The 20,163-nt window shown below is 48.9% G+C and overlaps 1 protein-coding gene across 1 annotated transcript in view; it reads right to left on the minus strand.

Annotated features, from left to right (window-relative positions):
- Fbxw8 (F-box and WD repeat domain containing 8) overlaps positions 1-20,163 on the minus strand; it is a 99,332-nt gene that overhangs the window by 18,647 nt on the left and 60,522 nt on the right. Inside the window, exons 6-7 of the mRNA XM_041648318.1 lie at positions 16,921-17,117; positions 13,927-14,133 (exon numbers count right to left, since the gene is read on the minus strand). Of these exons, the coding sequence (XP_041504252.1) occupies positions 13,927-14,133; positions 16,921-17,117 (404 nt within the window). The remainder of the gene's footprint in view (positions 1-13,926; positions 14,134-16,920; positions 17,118-20,163) is intronic.

The following is a 20,163-nucleotide window of genomic DNA, read 5'->3' on the forward strand; positions in this document are numbered from 1 at the left end:
AGGGGCTACTCTGGGGACACCTGACAATGCCAGTGGGGACCCAGCATCTGGCAGCAGAGAACAGCACAGCTGAGATCTCTGTATAAAGCTAAGCCTGTGGGGTGACAGTGGGCCCATGTCTGGAGCAGCTCAGCTCAGCTCAATTCAGGGGAACACAATGCTCCTCCAAACCCAGAGCTACCAGACCTTTGTGGGACCCACGAATCAACACCAGTCATGCATTGGCTCACAATAAAGGACGAGTCCTACAGCCGAGACAGAGAGAAGCAGGGATGGGATAACAAGGTATTGGCCGTTTCAGGTAAAGGCCACAGAGTCAGTGTGTGGAGAGTCACCTACCATGTGAGAAGCACAGCAAACTGAGTGTGTTTGAGAAACTGAACCCAGATTCTAGAAGTCATGGTAGACGGACAGGCTAAGCAAAGCCTGAGGGTGAACCAGGGAGCAGGAAGCTGGTTTTGAACAGTTCCTCAGTATACACGCAGAGAGGTAGATGGGAGGGAGTGGGGAGCAGGAAGTTGGTCCAGCACACATCTCACGTGAGCTCCAGTGAGCAAATGAAGAAGCTTCAACAGGTACAGACTGAGTGTTTTCTACGGCTGAGGGAAACACCAGAAATCCCCAACAGGAGAAATGAAAATAAATCTATACGAAGATGCTGGAGGGAAACCACAGGTGAGGTCCTCGTGCTGTGGTTCTGTTGTTTCTGAGACAGAGCCATGCTGGGTTTCTAGGTTGGCTCAGAACTGGTTGAGCCAACCTTCCAACAGCAAAGGGGGAGAAGTCCTCTGAGGGGTGAGCAGTTCCAGCCACCTTTTCACGAGTGTCAATGGATGTCAAAACCAGCAGTGTCTTCAAGGGACTGAGCAATCGCCTATCAACCTCGGACAATGGCAGTCTGGCCACACGGGCTTTTAAGAGGGATGGGAAAATGAGGACATTTTAAGTAGAAACACAGCTCTGGGCTTCACTAGCAAAGCAAATGAAGAAATCACTCCAGAAAAAGGCCTGCAAGGTTGGGAGGGATAGTGACTCAAGTAACTGTAGAGACATAGCAAACACAGGCTGCACAGCGCAGCGTCAGCACTGCGGGCAGTAACAGGGCGGACTTGAGCCCCCACTCCACTGCAAGGCTGGAAGTGAGGGAAATGTCCCATAGTGACCAGATGCCAGCCACAGAGGCTGAGTTCTCGGTGACATGCACAACCTGTAAGTGCTGTCTGCCCATGGCGAGAACAGCAGTCTTACAAAAGACCTGCAGTCTGCTGCCCTCCCAGCGGGTCAGCTGTCCTGGGCAGCTCTGCAGCTCCCTAGGTGCATCTCTGCAAGAACAGGGCCACCACCAATGCTCATTTTTATAAATACAGAAGATAGGAAGGGAAAGGACACATTATATATCCTGATAATGACAAGCAAGACATTTCACCCCAAAGCAAGGTGTGCACACTACCTTACACACACAGCAATGTGTGCACACCGCTTCACACACACAGCAAGGTGCACACCGCTTCACACACACAGCAAGGTGCACACCGCTTCACACACACAGCAAGGTGCACACCGCTTCACACACACAGCAAGGTGCACGCCGCTTCACACACACAGCAAGGTGCACGCCGCTTCACACACACAGCAAGGTGTACGCCGCTTCACACACACAGCAAGGTGTACGCCGCTTCACACACACAGCAAGGTGTACGCCGCTTCACACACACAGCAGGGTGTACGCCGCTTCACACACACAGCAAGGTGTACGCCGCTTCACACACACAGCAAGGTGTACGCCGCTTCACACACACAGCAAGGTGTACGCCGCTTCATACACACAGCAAGGTGTACGCTGCTTCACACACACAGCAAGGTGCGCACACTGCTTCACACACACAGCAAGGTGCGCACACTGCTTCACACACACAGCAAGGTGCGCACACTGCTTCACACACACAGCAAGGTGTACGCTGCTTCACACACACAGCAAGGTGTGCGCTGCTTCACACACACAGCTAAGTGAACAACCTGGGGAATTCACAGGTGAGCTAAGATTTTTAAAAGAATGAGAAAGATGGACAATTGGGGAGGGCAAGGAAGCTGGGGAAAAAAGTAAATCACACACAAAACAGCCAATAAAAAAATAAAAAAGCAGTTAATATACATGAATAATGGATGTCCGATTTAAAAGCAGTTTACTCTGATATGATGTAATTTTTGACAACCAGCCAGAGAGACGATTTTAAGTCCTTGCCAGAGATAAGTCATCACGTGAGGCCTGGCGCGGCCGTGTCTGTGACCATGGGGAGAATGACTTTCACCACTGCCTCAGAGGTGACTTCACTGTTGGCAAACAGAAACCTGCCTCTCAGGTGCCCTGAGCAGCACCCCAGCAAGACATAGCACTTGAAGAGATGGCTCCCCTACATAAGCACAGCTCCCTGAAAACAGCCCCCCAACAGTTTCCATGACACACTCTGGCACTGTCTTGCGCTCACTCACACAAAGGAAAGAAGCTTGGCTGCTTTCGTATTTAAGTTTTAATTGGAGTGACAAGCCCAAAGGCCAAGATATTTCAGGGATGGGACGGTGTTGCTGAGCATCGCCAGGCACCGGGTAGGCAAGGCCTGCACACACTCCCCACTACGTGCCAATGCACCTGCAACCCTGGCTGTTCCAGGACTGGGCTCTTCCTGGGAAGGCAATGCCAATCACATAGGCTTGCCAGGCTTGGGGCTTTGTGATGTGGGCAGATGTCTACGAAGGACCAGACAGAGGCCAAACCAACACCTACTGTGACCTAAGCCTGAAAGGAGCCAGAGTAAGTGTACCCCTGTGGAGTCCAGGACGTGGTCTCCACGTCTCTCTCCTGACACATGCCCAGGGTGGTACAGGACAACAGGTCTCCTCAGAGCAGCAGGAGACACTGCTCCCGCCTGCTTCAGATATTTCCTTACAGAACCATCACCACAGGGAAGCAGGGAAGATGTGACCACCAAGAGCACCATGAGGGGGACACAAAGTGAGCAGAGAACGCCTGCTGTCCCATGCAGATTAGAGTCACAACGCAAACATCCGGGTGGCCTCATCCCAGATGGCAGCATGCTCTCTAAACACTCATAGGCATCAGCCACACGTGCTGCATGAGCTTTAGAGGGAGGAGCCGAGCTGCATACCGGGACACGGACTCTTAAAGTAAAAAGTCTGCATGAGCTTTAGTGGGAAGGTGACAGGCAGAAGGGCTGGTGATCAAAGCTCTCTATGGCCTACAGACTGAAGACACTGTCTAGGAAACTCATTTGTCTCATTACCCTTTCTTCTCACCAGCCTGATTTCTGCTTCAGCCCCAAATTAGACAGACAGAGGCTCAGAGAGCAGACCAGCAGAACTGTGTGGCAACTGCTTCTCCCACAAGCCCTTCTGAATATACTCCAGAATCTCGACCACCCAGAAGAGAGACACACCAACACCTGCACTTAGCCATCAGGAAACTGAATTGAAAACCATTTGAAATAGCTTAGCCCACATTGTGCAGGGAGCAGCTGGGAAGCAGACCAGGCAGAAAGACCCGGTCTTTCCCACCCAAGCTACCTCACTGGAGTGCCTCTTCCTGGTCCCTGCTCAGAACGGGTGCTCCTGAGAACAGTTGTGTGTGCAGCACTCTGGGGTCACAGCTCCATCTGACTTCACAAGGGCTTAAGTGGGGCCACCATTCTCCCCACTGTTCCTACAAGGAGATGGAGGGACAGAGGGTACATCCCTTGCCCAGCTTGGAAGTTCTGGAAGTAGGCTTTGAGCCTGGGGGCTAGCCTTCAAAGCTCCTGCTCTTTCAACCTCTACCCAAGGCCACCCAGAGTGCAGGCCCAGCAGAGTGTCAACAGCAGCACGACCTGGCCAGGCCACACTGATGGCCAGCTCTGTTCCTGTGACACAGCAGGACCTCTGCCCTCCACTGCACTGCACTGCTTCTCTTTTGCCCTCAGCTGTGAGCCCCTGGTCTCCTGTCCACCAGTCTAGGGTGGGCTGCAGTGCAGCAGCAGGGTTCAATGTGAGCTTCAGGCGCATGTGTGCTGATGTCAGGAGAGGAACTGCAGGGCTGAAGCTAAGGCCTCTTCTGAAAAGACACGAGGAGAGGGAAGTGGTGGCATCTGCCAGTCCTGGGCAGGAAGGAACCTCACATTCAAGAGGGTGACATCTCTGGGCTGTGTAGAGAGACTATCTTGTAGGTATGGGTGGAGAGTTGGAAGCTAAGACCTGACTTTAAAGGCAGGCTACTGGCAAGAAGCAGGGCCTCACCTAGTGTTTGGCATAAAACTGAAAATACACTTGGTGTATGTGTGTGTACCAGGGAGTGTGTGGGGTGCAGTGGTGTATGTGTGTGTGCCAGGGAGTATGGGGGGTGCAGGTGTGTGTGTGTGCCAGGGAGTATGGGGGGTGCAGGTGTGTATGTGTGTGTGCCAGGGAGTATGGGGGGTGCAGGTGTGTGTGTGTGCCAGGGAGTATGGGGGGTGCAGGTGTGTATGTGTGTGTGCCAGGGAGTGCAGGGGTGCCCGGGTGTATGTGTGTGTGCCAGGGAGTATGGGGGGGTGCAGAAGTGTGGGTGCAAGGATCGAGCTCTGGAGGCGTTTCAGTGTGCATTTCAGAATCTCTTGTCAACAGGGGTATGAGCTCCCATGGAAACAGCAGTTCCTATGCAGCCCACCGTAGGAACAGGAGGAGCTCAGGCTAGTGCCTAGCCTTGACACTGACGAGGACCCGAAGAACCTGGATATGGAACTGATTTTAGATACACTAGGTTGACCCCCATCTGCGGAGTGTCCTCAACCCGGGGAAGCGGTGGCTCGATGTCAGGTCATGGCAGAGCTGCCTCTGTACAGATGGCCTCATCTTAATACTCTGCAAACCTCATCACTCTGCCTGAGTCCTTTAATTTGGCAAGTGACTGCTCAAGTGTGAGCTGAGATAGAATTTTCCTCTGCCTAGCTGCAAGGGAATCCATTCTGCAATTAACTGCAGGGCATGTTATGAGGAGCAGCTTGGCGTCCATTAGCAGTGCTTGTGCAACTCAGTAACTGATATTAGTGCAAACCCAACTCTGAGTCAGGGCTTTAAAAGACAAAGTGTGGACTATGTTAATATAGTCTTCTGGTGCTGTCTCTAACTGCTGTGTGTTCTCTGAACACAGTAAACAGGCCATGTGCTGTGTGTCCTTGCTCTCCCACCCTCTCTCTGCCAAGCTTATCAATCTCCATCGTCTTGACTATGTAGGAGCATAGTCACTGTTTTCTCTGCTGGAAAGAGACAAACATTTCCACCAGGCCCCCTCAGATCATGACTAGCCGAAAAACATGCTGATTTTTAACACTAATAAACCTAGCTGCTGTCTGGGCAATATTTATCCCGAGACTCATCTGGCACAAAGAAATCAAAGCCATCCCCATCTGTGCTGGGGAAATAATCACAACAGTCAGCTCCAAGTTCAGTCTCCCATGTGTGTGAGATGGTGAACCAGGACAGGAATTCTACATACAATCAGAGAAGCCACTGGAAAAATCAGACCCTAAATAAAAATCTAATCTTAATTCAAAAGCCTAATAAGAAGGAGCGATAGATATCATATACTTCAATATAAAGCTTTATAAATTTGCTCAATGCCTTCAGAATACTGTTGAGCTTCTTTAAAAATCAGGAACTAGCCGGGCGGTGGTGGCGCACGCCTTTAATCCCAGTACTTGGGAGGCAGAGGCAGGTGAATCTCTGTGAGTTCGAGGCCAGCCTGGTCTACAAGAGCTAGTTCCAGGACAGGAACCAAAAGCTACAGAGAAACCCTGTCTCAAAAAAAAAAAAAAAAAATCAGGAACTATTACAAATGTCAGTGGCATCCAAACTATACAAGCCTGTGTGGAGACAGAAGCCGTGCCAGCAAGGCTGTATGGTGACTCAGCTCCTTATTAGCTCATTCCTTTAGCTCCACAAGGCTCTTCCTACTCACAGGCTTTTAAAAATCCAGTCTCAGGAAAAGAAATGGATCATTGGGGCTCCAACCTTCCTGGCCACCCCAGGCTCCCGTCCTCAGGTCTGTTGGGTCTTGACCCGCACAACCCCAACAACACCCCAATGCTAGTGGACACAGGAGCACCAGTCATGTGCTAAACACCACCCCAATTTCTCACTCGGGAAAATTGATGTGGGATCCAAATTCCCAAATATTGTTTATAAATGTTTAAATGTATACATTTAAAGGGGGATATGATATAAAGATGAATACTTTGCATTGGAATGGATCTTGGTTTATTGATACAAATTTAAGGTCAATTTTGTTGTACTTCTGCTCTTGACTGTGCAGCTCATTAAAAATGTAAAGAATGATTAAGAAATACAGGTTAATAGATAGTCATCTATAATAGTCAAGCTTGTAGCCATGTTAGTTCGGTTTTATAGATGTTCAGAGATATAGTTCAGATAGATAGGTATTCTTCAAACCTTTAAAGATTTACAGAATATGACATTTAAAATGTTTTAAGAACTTAGACTCTCCTCAACAGTGAGACACGTCTGCTCCTGGAAGCACCAATTTACTTCAAGAGGATGATGGGCTGAAGAGGCTCCTTATGGAGTTGGTTAGACATTTGGGCAAAAAACTGCTCGTCAGGACTGCTTGATGATATGCTGCATAAACTGGACATGCAGGACCCACAGAGAGAGGACCGCTGAACTTGCCTAAAGGTGAGATGATCCTTCAGGGTTCCTGCTTTATGAAAAAGTCTGCCAGACATTCTGCAGGACACAGAAGAAAGTGACTGACAAACTGCCAATATAGGCGGAGCTGTATTTAAAATTTCCTGCTTCATGGAAAAGTCTGCTGGATACTATGGGCCTGTAGGCTAAAGATGGATGTTCCAATGTTACAGAAGAACTTTGGGTGACTGTCCAGGTAGCAAGATGTCTGTAAATTCTAGAGTTTTAAAAGTTGCTTACAATGCACTTCTTGCTAACTTAGGTAATATTATATGCTTCTAGGGTCTTTAACGGAGTTAAAGAATAGTTATAATTTTCTTTAGTTATGATAAAAGATAAAATAAATATAAATATTATAACTAATTCTTGCTTGATAAATATTTTGGTATATGTAATTTTACTATGTTAAAGCTAAAACTTTCCTTTTTATTTAGACAGAAAAGGGGAAGCGATATGGGATGTCCTTCGATATCTGTGTTGCTTTTATTGGTTAATAAATAAAGCTGCTTTGGCCTACGGCAGACTAGAGTAGGGTGGAAATTCCTAGCAGATAGAGGAGAAAGGAAAGCAGAGTCAGGGAGACCATGTAGCCATGGAAGGAGATAGACACTGGGGAACTTTACTGGTAAACCACAAGCCTCATGGTAATATATAAAATAGGAATGGATTAAGATGTAAGAGTTAGTTAATTTAATAAGAAGCCCACACTAACAGGCTGAGCAGTGTTGTAATTAATACAGTTTCTGTGTGATTATTTTGGGTCTAGGAGGTCAGAAACAAACAAGCAGTCTCTGCCTACAAATAATCATGGCAAATATCTTGCCCAAAGTTTATCTGACTCCAAAAACCCTGCTTGAGCCCCTAGTGAAAGCCACCGTTCCCTGTATAAACCTTCCACCATGTTATTTCACCCTTCTAGGAACCAGGATCTTAAACAATGCTTAATGTCTTCCACAGAACCCTTCATGCTGCATGGCATTGTGGATGCTCAGTTCTAAGTCCTCAGAGGCCTCTGAGTTGAGTGGGGCTGACAAGTCTAGAGCAACCCTGGGGTTCTGTGGCAATACTTCAAGGTTCTTAGTAAAAGCTGTGGAGTTTCATTATCAATAATACCAACAATATCAATTATTGGCATTATTTGAATACTAAACCTGCACAAACAATCCTGAGTGTTCATTTCTCATCCATTTATCTTTGAGACTGTCAGCACTCTGGAATCCCCCAAGTTCACTGTGTCCATCTCTACCAGAGAAAACACCTCTGCATTGCTGGTCACTGTAAAAGAGCACAGGTCGAGAACCGAAAGAAAAAAACATGCTCCATTCATCTCTTTCCAGGACCCATCAGACCCTGCACAGGCCCATGCAACCAACCCACTGATGTGACAGAATGCAAGAATGCTGAACTAGTCTGTAGGGTTAGTTAGCTACCAACTCCCCAGCATAGAAAAAGAGAGAGAGAGAGAGAGAGAGAGAGAGAGAGAGAGAGAGAGAGAGAGAGAGTTAAGTTTTGGGTAGAATGTGAAAACATTTTATAAACTTTCAATGTTTACTTATTTGCTCTGCATGTGAAATATCAAGTCTTGATTCTCAAAAACAGAAACGTCAACTAAAGAAAAGCTAGCTCTCTGATCCTGGCAAGACGTGGCAGAGAGTGGCCCATCTGCAGCCACACTTTGACCCCTGAGGATCCAGACAGACAGCTAACCCTGTGGCCAGTGCAGACAACTAGTCCCAAGTCTCTTCCTGGCTGCACATGGAGTCATTAGCTCAGAGACTCGAGCAATTATTTTCTAGCATGATATAAGCTACTGCAGCCCAAGGCAGCCTTCTTGCCCAGCACATTTCAGCCTGCGATGACTTCACCCCTCGCCCTGATTAGAATGCACGCCGTGTGATGCTTAATACAATCTGCCATCAAAGCCAAGTGCTTCAGAACTAAATTGGGAAATATGTCCAGATACATAGAAGGATGCTAAGAGCACTAAGTGGGGCTCCAGCTCCCTTTATGAGGCATGAGACTCATTGACAGCATGATTCCACCACGGCAGCTCTGCCTCTGGCTGTCCACCCTGAGAGCACAATTTAATTCAGGCAGCAAAGGGATTAATAAAGGTAGCATGCTATTATAAATGACCACAGAAAGGAAAGCACTGCTGATGAATTCAGAACTATGACACACACACACACACACACACACACACACACACACACACACAGAACAAAATCGAGAAGGCTGCCTGAGCATCAAGGGCCATGTTTAGAGCTGCGCTGACTGCACTGCAGTATAAAGTGAGATGGTCAAGACACTTTTCTTCTGTTACTTCTTTTTTTTTTTTAATTTATTTTATGTACATTTGTGAGAAGGTGTCAGATCCCCTACAACAACTGGAGTCACAGACAGCTGTGAGCTGCCATGTGGGTGCTGGGAATAGAACCCAGGTCCTCTAGAGGAACAGCTAGTGCTCTTAACTACTGAGCTATCTCTCCAGCCCCTCCTTTTGTTACTTCTACTGTCACCTGCCATTTAGTAGTGGCTACCTCTAGAAAATGTACCACAGAAGTCTGAGATCCCAAGAAAGGACATCAAGAATTCAGAATCCACTTCTACTGACAGTTGAAAGACCTCTGAGTAGCCCCTCTTATTGTGGGGATACCATTCCTGTCCTGTCATTCCTGCCCGCAGCAAAGAGCATGGTCCACAGACAGAACACACAGGCCTTGGCACCACTCACCTAACTCAAACGTCATGTGGCCATCCCTCACTAACAAAGGAGAAAACTATCCAACAGATCATGGACCCCAAAAGAGTACCCAACAAGCAGAGGGGAGGCACGCAGCAGTGCATGTTAGCACTCTTTCCGCTATGACCTGGCCCGGGGGGGGGGGGGGGGTCACGTGATGCTAGTGAAGCCATGTGGCCCGGCCGCTCATCTTCCAGGTACACTGATGTGAAGTATGAACGGAACAGCAAAGTCAGCCACAGCTTCACACACCCCCCCCCCGCCCCACCAACCACAGAGGATCCTGGGGAGCCGTGCCGGTCCCCTCAACCGCACCCTAGCACAGAGCCAGTGCTGTCAATGTCATGAAGAAGCACACCACTTTGCCCCAGCAGGTCCTCAATGAGTAACCCACCTTCTGGTGCTGATGGTGAGGTCACCCATCAGCTACAATGCTACAAAGTTCCAAAAACCGACAGAACAAGACCAGGGAACTCTATGATGTGTCTTACAAAACTACCCCAACAGACTTCCCTGCAGGCAAAGACAAGGTGCAAAACTGTAGCACAGAGTTCTACTGCTTATCCTTGTTGTCCCGAGACAAGGTTCCTCTGTGGAGCCCTGACTGGCTGGGCTGGCCCTGAACTCAGAGGTCCACCTGTCCGCCTCCAGAGTGCTGGGACTGAAGGTGTGCACTACCACGTCCAGCTCCATCCACACTTTATAGAGGAAGGATGGCACTTTGCTGGGAAGCTGCTCATGGTCCATCTCAGGATGCCTAAGAAATGGGCATCACCAACTTGGCTCCAAAACCAAAAGACGGGCAGGGGATGGAGAGGACCTTGGAGGAATCTCTCAGCTGGCGCTCCTCTCATTTGAACTTCTGAATCAGGAGGATGCTTTACCTTATCAGAATAAAAGCAATGAATCAGGAGGATGCTTTATCAGAATAAAAGTGCTTTAAAAAAAAAAAATTAGGGGCTGGAGCAGGGGCTCAAAAGTTCAAAGCACTGGCTGCTCTTGCCAAGGACCTGGATTTAGTTCCCAGCACCCATACGGTGGCTCTCAACCATTTGTAACTCCAGTTCCAGAGGTCCAGCGCCCTCTTCTGGCCTCTGTAGGCACTGTATACCATAGTGCACAATATACATTCAGGCAAAACACCTGTAACATAAAACTGTTAAAAACCCAACTTCTAAAGGAAAGCTAAAATATAAATTAGACATTTTTTTTCTGACTTTATACAACCAAAGAAATACTGGTAAATTCTTGTGGCCACCAGCCTTGACCTCCAAATCAAGCCTGGGAATAACCGTCCCATGGGAGTCCAGATGTGCTGAGCACTAACTCTCTAAGGCCTTCCGCATGCACCACAGAGGACAGCCTGCTCTCAAGCTCAGGCAGATCACCTTTGTAAATGGCTTATTAAGAGTTTAGTCACTTGACGGGCCAGTGTGGAGAAATGCCAGAGACACACTGATGTGGTGAGTATTCGTGACGACCACATGACAGGCTGGCTGGTTTGTGGGGTGGATGGAGTGTGGATGCTGAAACACCATTACTCAATGCTCATGCAGCTGTGGTGCCTGTAAAATACCAGTGTGGTCAGCATGTGGTAAAACGCATTGTCCAGTGACCAGGAACAGCACCCCTGGACACGTCGACAGAGAGTTACAGAGTTTTACTCCTGACTAAAATCCATCTCAGCATTTGGACTTCAGTGTGTCCTCATCAAGGCTCAAACAGTCAAGTATAGTTAAGCCCCAGGTACAAATGTTCCCATAAAAGCCTTCATCTGAGTCCCAGTTATAGAGGCCAGAGGCACAGACACCCCCACAATGTGTGCACAGCTCCAGGCAGACCTGCTGCTAGGCAGCTCACAGCAATCTAATAAATGGCACAGTGGCTTGCATTGCCAAGTTGAATGCACATGGCCAAATCACAGTGTTCACAAACAGCACTGAACCTCCATGACACGGTTTAACCATCACATACCAGTAACCATGATTAATACCCAGTGCTTCGAGGAAGCAGAAGACACAGTGAAGAAGAGGAGATGCTCTGTGAAACTAAAGAACAGGGCCGACGGGGCGCCTGGTCCTTGTCTCCCTCCCCAAGTGGTGGCATTGATGTTGGGGGAACATCACCATACTGAGGTACGCAAATCTGCACGTCTGACTGCTCCTGTCAGCATGTAAACTGATGGGCTCAGTGACACTTGTGTGATCAACACACCTCCATGCCTTACTTTAAAAGAGCAACCAAAACTAGTGAGCAATGCGCAGGGTGGGACATGTTTAAGCATGAATTTTAAAAAAGCGAATTTCTTACTGAGCTGACTGTACAGTCAGTGCTTTCCACTGGGTCGGGAAGTCTGTGAGTGGAGGGGTCAGTGCAGCTGTGACAGCTAAGGAGCAGGACCTTAGGAGTAACACGGCAGAGAAGAGGAGCAGAGTCGAGGGCGCAGCTCAGTGGCAGAGCCCATGCTTATTAGCAAGTAGAGCCCTAGGTACCGAAAGAGAGAGAACGATTAAAAATACCAAGACTTCAAACAGATGAGGATTAATGTTGCCAGCACTTGACTTCACTGAGAGCACTAAAAACAAATGAGGTAATAAAACTGAGGGCAAAAGAGACAAAATGAACCATCAAGTCCTTCCTCTAGAAACCAGAGTCTTTTCAGAGTGGAGGAAGGAAACCTCGGACAGCTGGGACAGAGAAACAGGTCCCTCCTCCTTGCCCCTGCCTGGGAAGTCACTCCGGCTGCTGTCTTCCCATCAGGTTTCCCAGCTGTGATCCAGAAGGAGTGTCTGTTCTGGCACGTGGACTGATCCAACACAAAGTGCTGCCTTGCAGAAAGGCTTTTGCAGCCACTGACCAGTCTTCTTGTTTGTCTAAGTAGAAGCCCGGATGCTTCCGCTTTTGAGTACTGCCCCAGTGGCACCTAACAAATCAGTATCTGACCCCACAGTTCACATATACTGGGAAATGAAAAGCAGAAACACCATGGGAGCCTGGGTCCAAGTGTGAGCAGCAGAGAAGAGAGAATCGCACCAGGGCTAGCAGAGCAGCACTGACGTGAACCAGTACTCTTCTCCACGGAGCCGAGCAAAGCTCACTCTGACATCCAAGGGCACAAGGCACGCATGTGGTGCACAGAACACAGGCAGATAAACGACTCTCACATATAAAATATATTAACCTAAAAAATGTCTGAGAGAGAGGCACAAGGAGATCTAGGCAACTTGGCTTGAGGGGACAGGGCTACACACCTTATGTGCTGAGTCTGCCTCTCCAATCCACACCACAGATGTGTAGGAAAGGGAACTCCTTCATTAGAAGGAGCCCTAGGCTCAGATGTTCCTTCCCAGGAAGACCCTGACTGCCAGTGAGGTCAAGAGCAGGCAAACCAGAAGGATCCTAAACAAATGAAAGCTCACCAGCCTCCCCTGAATCTTCCCATCAGCCAGCTTTAAGACGGAGGACTTGGCCGGCAGTTGGGAGGAAAACCCTGCAGTGCTAAAACACAGTCATCACCCGAGAGTTAGCGAAGACTGTCTTCCTGTCTGCTCACATCAGCGGGCACTTTCATGCAGCTAATAACTACAGAAACTGTAATGGAAAATTTTCATTTCATTTCCTGACTTCATCGCATTATTGTGTGCATGGGACACATAAGCCATGGCACATGAGTAGAGGTCGGAGGATAATTCTGTGGAGTTTGCTCTTCTCATTTCAGGGACAGAAGTGGGGTCATCGGGCTTGTGTAGTAAATGTCTCTACTTGCTAAGCTGTCTCACTGGCTACCTACACTGTGATGCATATCCTAAAGACAGAATGCACAAGGATGTCTGCAAGTCGCAGTATGTGGTGTAGCACTCCCCGAGGTAACCCAAACAGTGAGGGTGGAATACATACATGTACATCAGTGAGAGCATTGGCTACACAGCCTATATGAGCTCTAAGCACACGATGGAACTCTAGGGCAGAGAGCTGGGCCATGAGATATGAAACACTGTCTGAAGCACATTGCTGAGTAAATGCTAGGCACAGAACAGGGTGCATACCACGACCCCATGTCTGCAAAGACCTGCCCCTTGTCGACAGATGTGTCTAGATATGAAGACACTGGGAAATCACTAATAATCTACTGTGTGCAGTGGAGGAGAAAATCTTCACTCATGTTCCGTTCACTTGCTTGATTCTTTTCTGCCATGCTAGTCCACTGTCCTAACAGCTGGAAACAAGAGCATCAAGAGTGCAGCAGCCAGGCATGGTGGTGCTCACTGCTATTCCGAGCCCTCGGGAAGAGATGGGGCACAAGGCTACATAGTGAGTTCAAGGCCAGCCTGAGATAGCGAGACCCTACTTCAAGTAACCAAGCTAAACCAGAACAGGAAGAGCTTAATGTTTCAGCTGCATTTAACAAATTAACCCCATGCTTTTTCTTGCTAGTGTACAAGCCACTGTTTCCGTACCTTGTTTCCTTCATACACCCATCCCAGACTCTTCACCCCAAAGGCAACCTGGCTGGCTGAGACATCCAGACATGTGGCAGGCTGGCCGTAGACATAATGGAGGGTTCTGGCTGAGTCCTCAGCCTTCAGCAGGTACACCAGGTCCCCAGCTGTGGCTATTGCCACAGGGTACCTCCCAGTATCTGGAACTATTTCCAGGTAGTCAACCTGCAAAGAGAGGAGTTGTTTAGTTACTCACAGTCATCTTGATTTGGTCATGAAAGGAATTTCCCTTGTACATCTAGAGGGCAGAGGCCCAGCTCACAGAAACAGTTGGGCATAGGTATCATTTATTTACAGGGATGAACATGGCTCCTGACCAGATGAAAAGATGCCTGTAACAGCAGAAACACAACACACTCTGAGAAGGAAAGGAACAAAGCAAAGACCACGGAGACACCATTTTCCACCTGCCGCCCCAAGAGGACCAGGAAGCCAGAGGTCACAGAGTTAGAGGTGAACAGGGAACGTAACCCAGTCTGACTCCTATTCAGGAAAGACTGGCAACACCTCCCATAGTGCCAAGCTCACTCTGACCCTCAGGAGGTCCGTCTAGCAGTGCTGACAGATACCCGCACAGCAAAGGGCTGTGCATGGTGTTCACTGCAGGGCCGCTCCTGTCACTGTGCAGACATGATACAGCCATGCAGCAAATGCCCAACAACCACAGGAGAACCTGAAGGCTTCTTTATCATCCAGTGGGATCACAATGGAGATGGAGCAAAGGAACTACCCCAAAATTTGGGCAGATGGGTGGAACCATAAGGCTCAGGTAGGGGTGTGTCTTCAAGGGTTGAAACAGGCTGTGAGATGGAAAGGCAGTTTCTGGCTGTTAGTTTTACTGGGTCTTTTAAATCCTGAATACAGTAGTATTTAGAGTAATCCTTATTTTGTTGTTTTACCAGAAATTGAAAAAGTAAGACTCCCAGAGTTCCAAATGAAGAAGAGCATCTGAAAACTATGTGTAAGTACCACAAATGCATCACGAGAAGACCCAAGCTGCTCTTAGCACTCTCCTGTCAGCCTGTCAGGCAGTGATCGCCCTGTGCCACGGGACCACCTGAGGACAGAGACCAGGACGGACAAAACATGCTCCTGTCATGTCAGCATTTTCTCTGACTGCACAGGGAAGATCCCCAGTTAGGGTGACCCGATCCCCACAGCAGTCTATTTCAGGCACACCTGCTCAGTAATCACAGAGTGTGGATGCTGAGGGTAAGTCACTGTGGAATCATGAAACCCCATGGTGTGGAGGACAGCATCGCCCAGACAGTATGCCAGAGGCGCTAAAGCCCACGCTCTGCAGGCTGCCCTGGGGAGCTGAGCACAAGCAAACATCCGGTGCCTCTGCTAATCTTGGGCCCAAACTGTGCCGAGGCAGCCCAACATCTTGGGCTGCAGGTCCATCACAAAGGCCAGCTGCTCCAGGCTAGACTGCAGACCTGGGAATGGTGCCACTGTTATTCAGGAAGCACAGCTAGGGAACAAAGATGATCCGGCTCCATGGGCAGGGGTGCCTGATCCAGGGATGCCCAGCGCATACTGTGACAACTTGGCATCCAGACGGGCAAACAATGCCGAGAGTTGACACATCCTCAGCAGGGCTGCCCACTTTCTCTCTCTAAAGAAAATCCATTTCTTAGTTTCTTAAAACAGACGCCTTTCTGGTAGCCATTTAACTTCATCTTCCGGTTGGATTTCTAGCAGGCCAAGAGGCTCAGATTGGCAGTGGCCACCATTCGCTGGGAAGTGTAAATGACCCCAAAAGCTTCCAGTCAGCCCCAGGATGGCACCTGACTGCCAAGGCAGGATTTACTCTTCATGAGGGGTGCTCAGCTTGCATAGCTGTGGCTAGTCCACAATATTAGCCCTGCACTCCATGTCTCTCTGGAGGCCCCAGGATAGGCTGACAGTGCAGGTCATGTTCGAGGAACACTGCATGACAGCCACAGAGCTTATCTGCAGCAGCAAGCAGCTCAGGGAGGTGAAGCCCTGATGCCAGGTGCTTGCTATTCAAATCTAAGATTCCCACAGGGAAAGGGAGGGGGAGTTGGTTCCAAGTCGCCATCAATCCTTGATCAAGGCTGGCTCTTCTGTTTCTCTGGCTAATGCCAAAATGAAGTGTGCACAAATTAAATTCAAATTCAGCACAGACGAGTACTGCCTTATCACCAAACCATCTCTGCATGGTGGACAAGATCTGTGTACAACTGAGGTTGTTAGAGCCCTGAGCTGGCTCAGTTTTATTTGCACCCCAGAGCCTGGTTCGCAATCCACACTGCCTTCCATGGACTTCACTCAGGGACAAGAGTGTGGGACGAACATGCCCTTCCACACAGACTGCCACGCACCACTGCCGTTCACTTAGGCGTTGGGACAGAAACGAAGCTCAGGTCCCAGGGTGCGTCTGCTGTGCTAGCCGGAAGGAGGCAGGAACCATGGTAGAACAAACCCTGAACCAGCTCCATGTCTGCTTGTGTTGCTGTGTAATTTTGTTTTAGAAGTGGGGCTAGGGGTGGGGAGATGGCTCAGCAGGAAAGAGCTTATATTGCTTCTTGAAAAGGGCCTGAATTAGATTCCCAGCTCACAACCACTTACACATCCAGCTCCATTATCCAACACCTTTGACCTTCTCATAAGCACATACCCGCACACACAGAGGAGGAGGGGCTAGACCCCTGGGCTTCATGTACATTAAGTAAATGTTCTACCATTAAGCTATAGCCTCAGTCCCACACTTGGAGTTGAGTCCCAACTTCGCAGCTCAGATGCAAAGGCGGGTCTGTCCACCACTCTGAGCCGTTCCTGACTTCCTGGGATTGAAGAACATTCTATCACCCACTTCAGTGGGCTGTTGAGAGTTTGACAAACTGAAGCCCCAGGCATCATTGCTATCTGTTTTATTAGACCCAGGGATTATCAGAATGCAAGTTAACAAACATCCTAAGAGCTCACCAGTTTCTGAACTTCAAATTCCGCAGCTACATGCCAGTACCCCTCCTCGTTAGGGTACAGCATCACGACGTCAAAAGCAGAAGCAGTGGCAACCGTGGCCTGTTCCCGGCTGAGCGCGAGGGCCTGTATTCTTGCATCGTGCTCAAAACGATGGATAGGGAACTTCCCGGTCCTCAGGTCCCAAATGTTAAGAATCCCTAGGAGGAGGAACGCAGAGAGCAACTGTAAACCCAGTACACACAGGCACAGAATAAGCATGTTTCAGATGTACTCCGTGAAGATGACACGTATGCATATTTGTTTGAATCTATCCCACTTCTTCCTAGCTGTAGAACTTGGGTGTGTCACTCTTCCTCACCAGTGTCTTAACAGTGAAGACAGCAGTATCCACCACACAGGACTACTGGGCAGATCAAGGGAGACCCACCATGAAAAATGTAGATGGCTTCCTCTATGGCTTGTCCATGGAGCCAGCCCTAGCTCCCAGCCTTCCTAGACACCACTCACTCTCTCGCTGAGAAGTCTATTGTCTTCTTTCTTCCTGGCACCACACTTCATCTGCACACTAGGTGCCTTGAATTCGGGCTCTTGCTCTAAGGTACCATCCTGCTCACAGACGTAGAGTTAGGTGTTGCAAGGCTTTCAAATGGCCTGCAGCTGGTAGTCACAAACAGCAACAGGACTCTCCTCCAGGGAAAGGCTTCAACATAATGGTACACACTTTTCTAAGAACTATGATCAAATAGAGGACAGGAAGGTCACAAAAGGCTCCATGGTCCCTGGCATGCACTTTGGTAAACTCTTTCTTCTACCTCAGAGGGAGATAGGCTGCTCTTAGGGCCCAACTCATTAAATAGGAGTTAGTGTCCGACGTCATCCCATCCCCCATCCTGTCCCATCCTCCCTTTCCTGAAGCAGCCTCATATATGAATTCTTCCAAACACTGCTCTGAGTTCATTCTGAGGCATCACTCCATGAGAACTGCCACGCAGAACCTCTGGACACTCCACATCACATGACTCCTCTCGCTGTGGGAAGAGAATGTCCTCCATCCCACAGAGGCAGAACAGTGGAAGCTTTAAGTGTTAGACCACTGCTTCATCACCACCTGTTCCATGAGAGCGCTGAGTTGGGGTGAGATGCTGGGGCTTGGTGAGGACCGGCACACCACCAAACTCGCCCCAGGTTCTGCCTGGCGTGGGAGCTGTTTAACAGTGCACTCTGCGCACGCTTGGAGTGTGTCTACAGATGTGGAGCGTGCACCTTGGAGTGTGTCTACAGATGTGGAGCGTGCACCTTGGAGTGTGTCTACAGATGTGGAGCGTGCACCTTGGAGTGTGTCTACAGATGTGGAGAGTGCACCTTGGAGTGTGTCTACAGATGTGGAGCGTGCACCTTGGAGTGTGTCTACAGAAGTGGAGAGTGCACCATGGAGTGTGTCTACAGACGTGGAGAGTGCACCTTGGAGTGTGTCTACAGACGTGGAGAGTGCACCTTGGAGTGTGTCTACAGATGTGGAGCGTGCACCTTGGAGTGTATCTACAGACGTGGTTTTCATTGTTAGGCAAGGGCTGATTTGGCTAGCATCCTTTTCTCAACAGAACTGGATGCAGTGAACATGTAAACATACCTCAGCACAAACCAGAGCTCCAAGCTGCCTCAGACACTCAGGCAGCCTCTCTCATTGATGGCCACTCTGTCTGGGCGCCTGCCATACTGTCACCATTAATAACCCCTCTTCTTCAGTTACATTCTTATGTGTACAACTAGGCTGTTACCCTCAATGGCACTGGTATCACTGCAGTCTCCTAACACCAGTTCTGGTGTGCAAACATTTAGTGCTCTTCCATTTTCTTGAATTAACTGTCCCTTTCTCACATACAAAGTCCCTCCCTTCCTGTCCCTGGGTTGCCTTTACCACTCTCTCAGAGCTCTAGCTGCGTTTTGATTCTTATAAAAACAAGGAACTGTCTTTCCATCTGTGTATTTTGCTTTGTGTCTTTATTTTATAGGATTCTTGGACTAGCATGGTGACATACACCTGCAGCCTCAGCAACAGGAAGGAGGAGGCAGCAGACCGACAGTTTGAGGTTAGTCTGAGCAACACGGCAAACCCAGGACGAATAATCACTTGCCTCTAAATACATACACACACAAAGTGGATTTCTTGAAGATAGTCTATATACTGTTTGATCTTGTTTTTTAAATACAAGTTAAGACTACTTACATTTTAGATCTATTTTATTTTTAAGTATGTAAGTGTATGTGTGTTTCTGTTGCATGTGTATCACATGAGTGCAGGTGCCCACGAGGCCAGAGGCCTCCAATACCCTGAAGCTGGAGTTGTATGTGGCTGTGAGCTCCCCAGTGGGTATCTGGGGACACTCTGCCAGAGCAGCACTGAGCCCTCTCTCTAGTCCCACTACTTACAGTGTTTATCTTCCCATGGACCTAGGTTTGGTATGTGCTTACTCCATCATGATTCCTCTGCTGGCCTCTAGGCCAAAATTCTCCCTGGAATTACTGAGCAGCTGCTTTAGGATCTTGAGATACATGCTTAGCACACCACAGCCTAGCTTCAAGTGACACTTCTCACCCACACCAAGAACAGGGACTCATAGCCCCCCACCCCCATACCATGGCCATCGCCAGCATCCCCTTCAACATGAGAAACCCAGAAACTTTGCTAACACAGGGTAGCAGCGGGGCAGCTCTGACCGACCACCCACTCAGTGTGCACAAGGTCCTCCTACTCCCGCATCACTAAAGGGGAGAGCTTAGGTGAGGGACAGACAGACAACAGACTAAACGCAGTTCCATCCCAGTACTTCCCAACCTGAGGACTACAGAGACATGAAAAGCGAATCCCTTCTGCTATGAGAATGCTCCATGCTATATCATGAGGTCATAAGAAAGAAGGAGGAGCCAATAAAGTCACACACTGAGCAAGGGCTTGCTGTGCCCTGTGCTGCATCAAGGGTTGTATTAGGACCACGTAGAACAGAGATCCCTTACTGCATGCAGTGGAGTTCTGGGGGCCTCTATAGAGCACCTTACTTGTAGACCTCCCAAGAGTTAACTGTCTACTTGATACAGCCTAGAGTCACCTGAGGAGTTAGGTCTCAACTCAGAAACTATGCAGAGGGCATGATGGGGTGGCGGTGGGGCTGTCTGATGGTTAACTGACACAGGAAGGCCCAGTCCTCGGTGTGCAGCATCATTCCCTGGCAGGTGCTTCTGGGA

This window comes from Microtus oregoni, unplaced genomic scaffold (genome assembly GCF_018167655.1).
Source record: "Microtus oregoni isolate MIOR12 unplaced genomic scaffold, Mior012 000003F_ref0000135, whole genome shotgun sequence".
NCBI lineage: Eukaryota > Metazoa > Chordata > Mammalia > Rodentia > Cricetidae > Microtus > Microtus oregoni.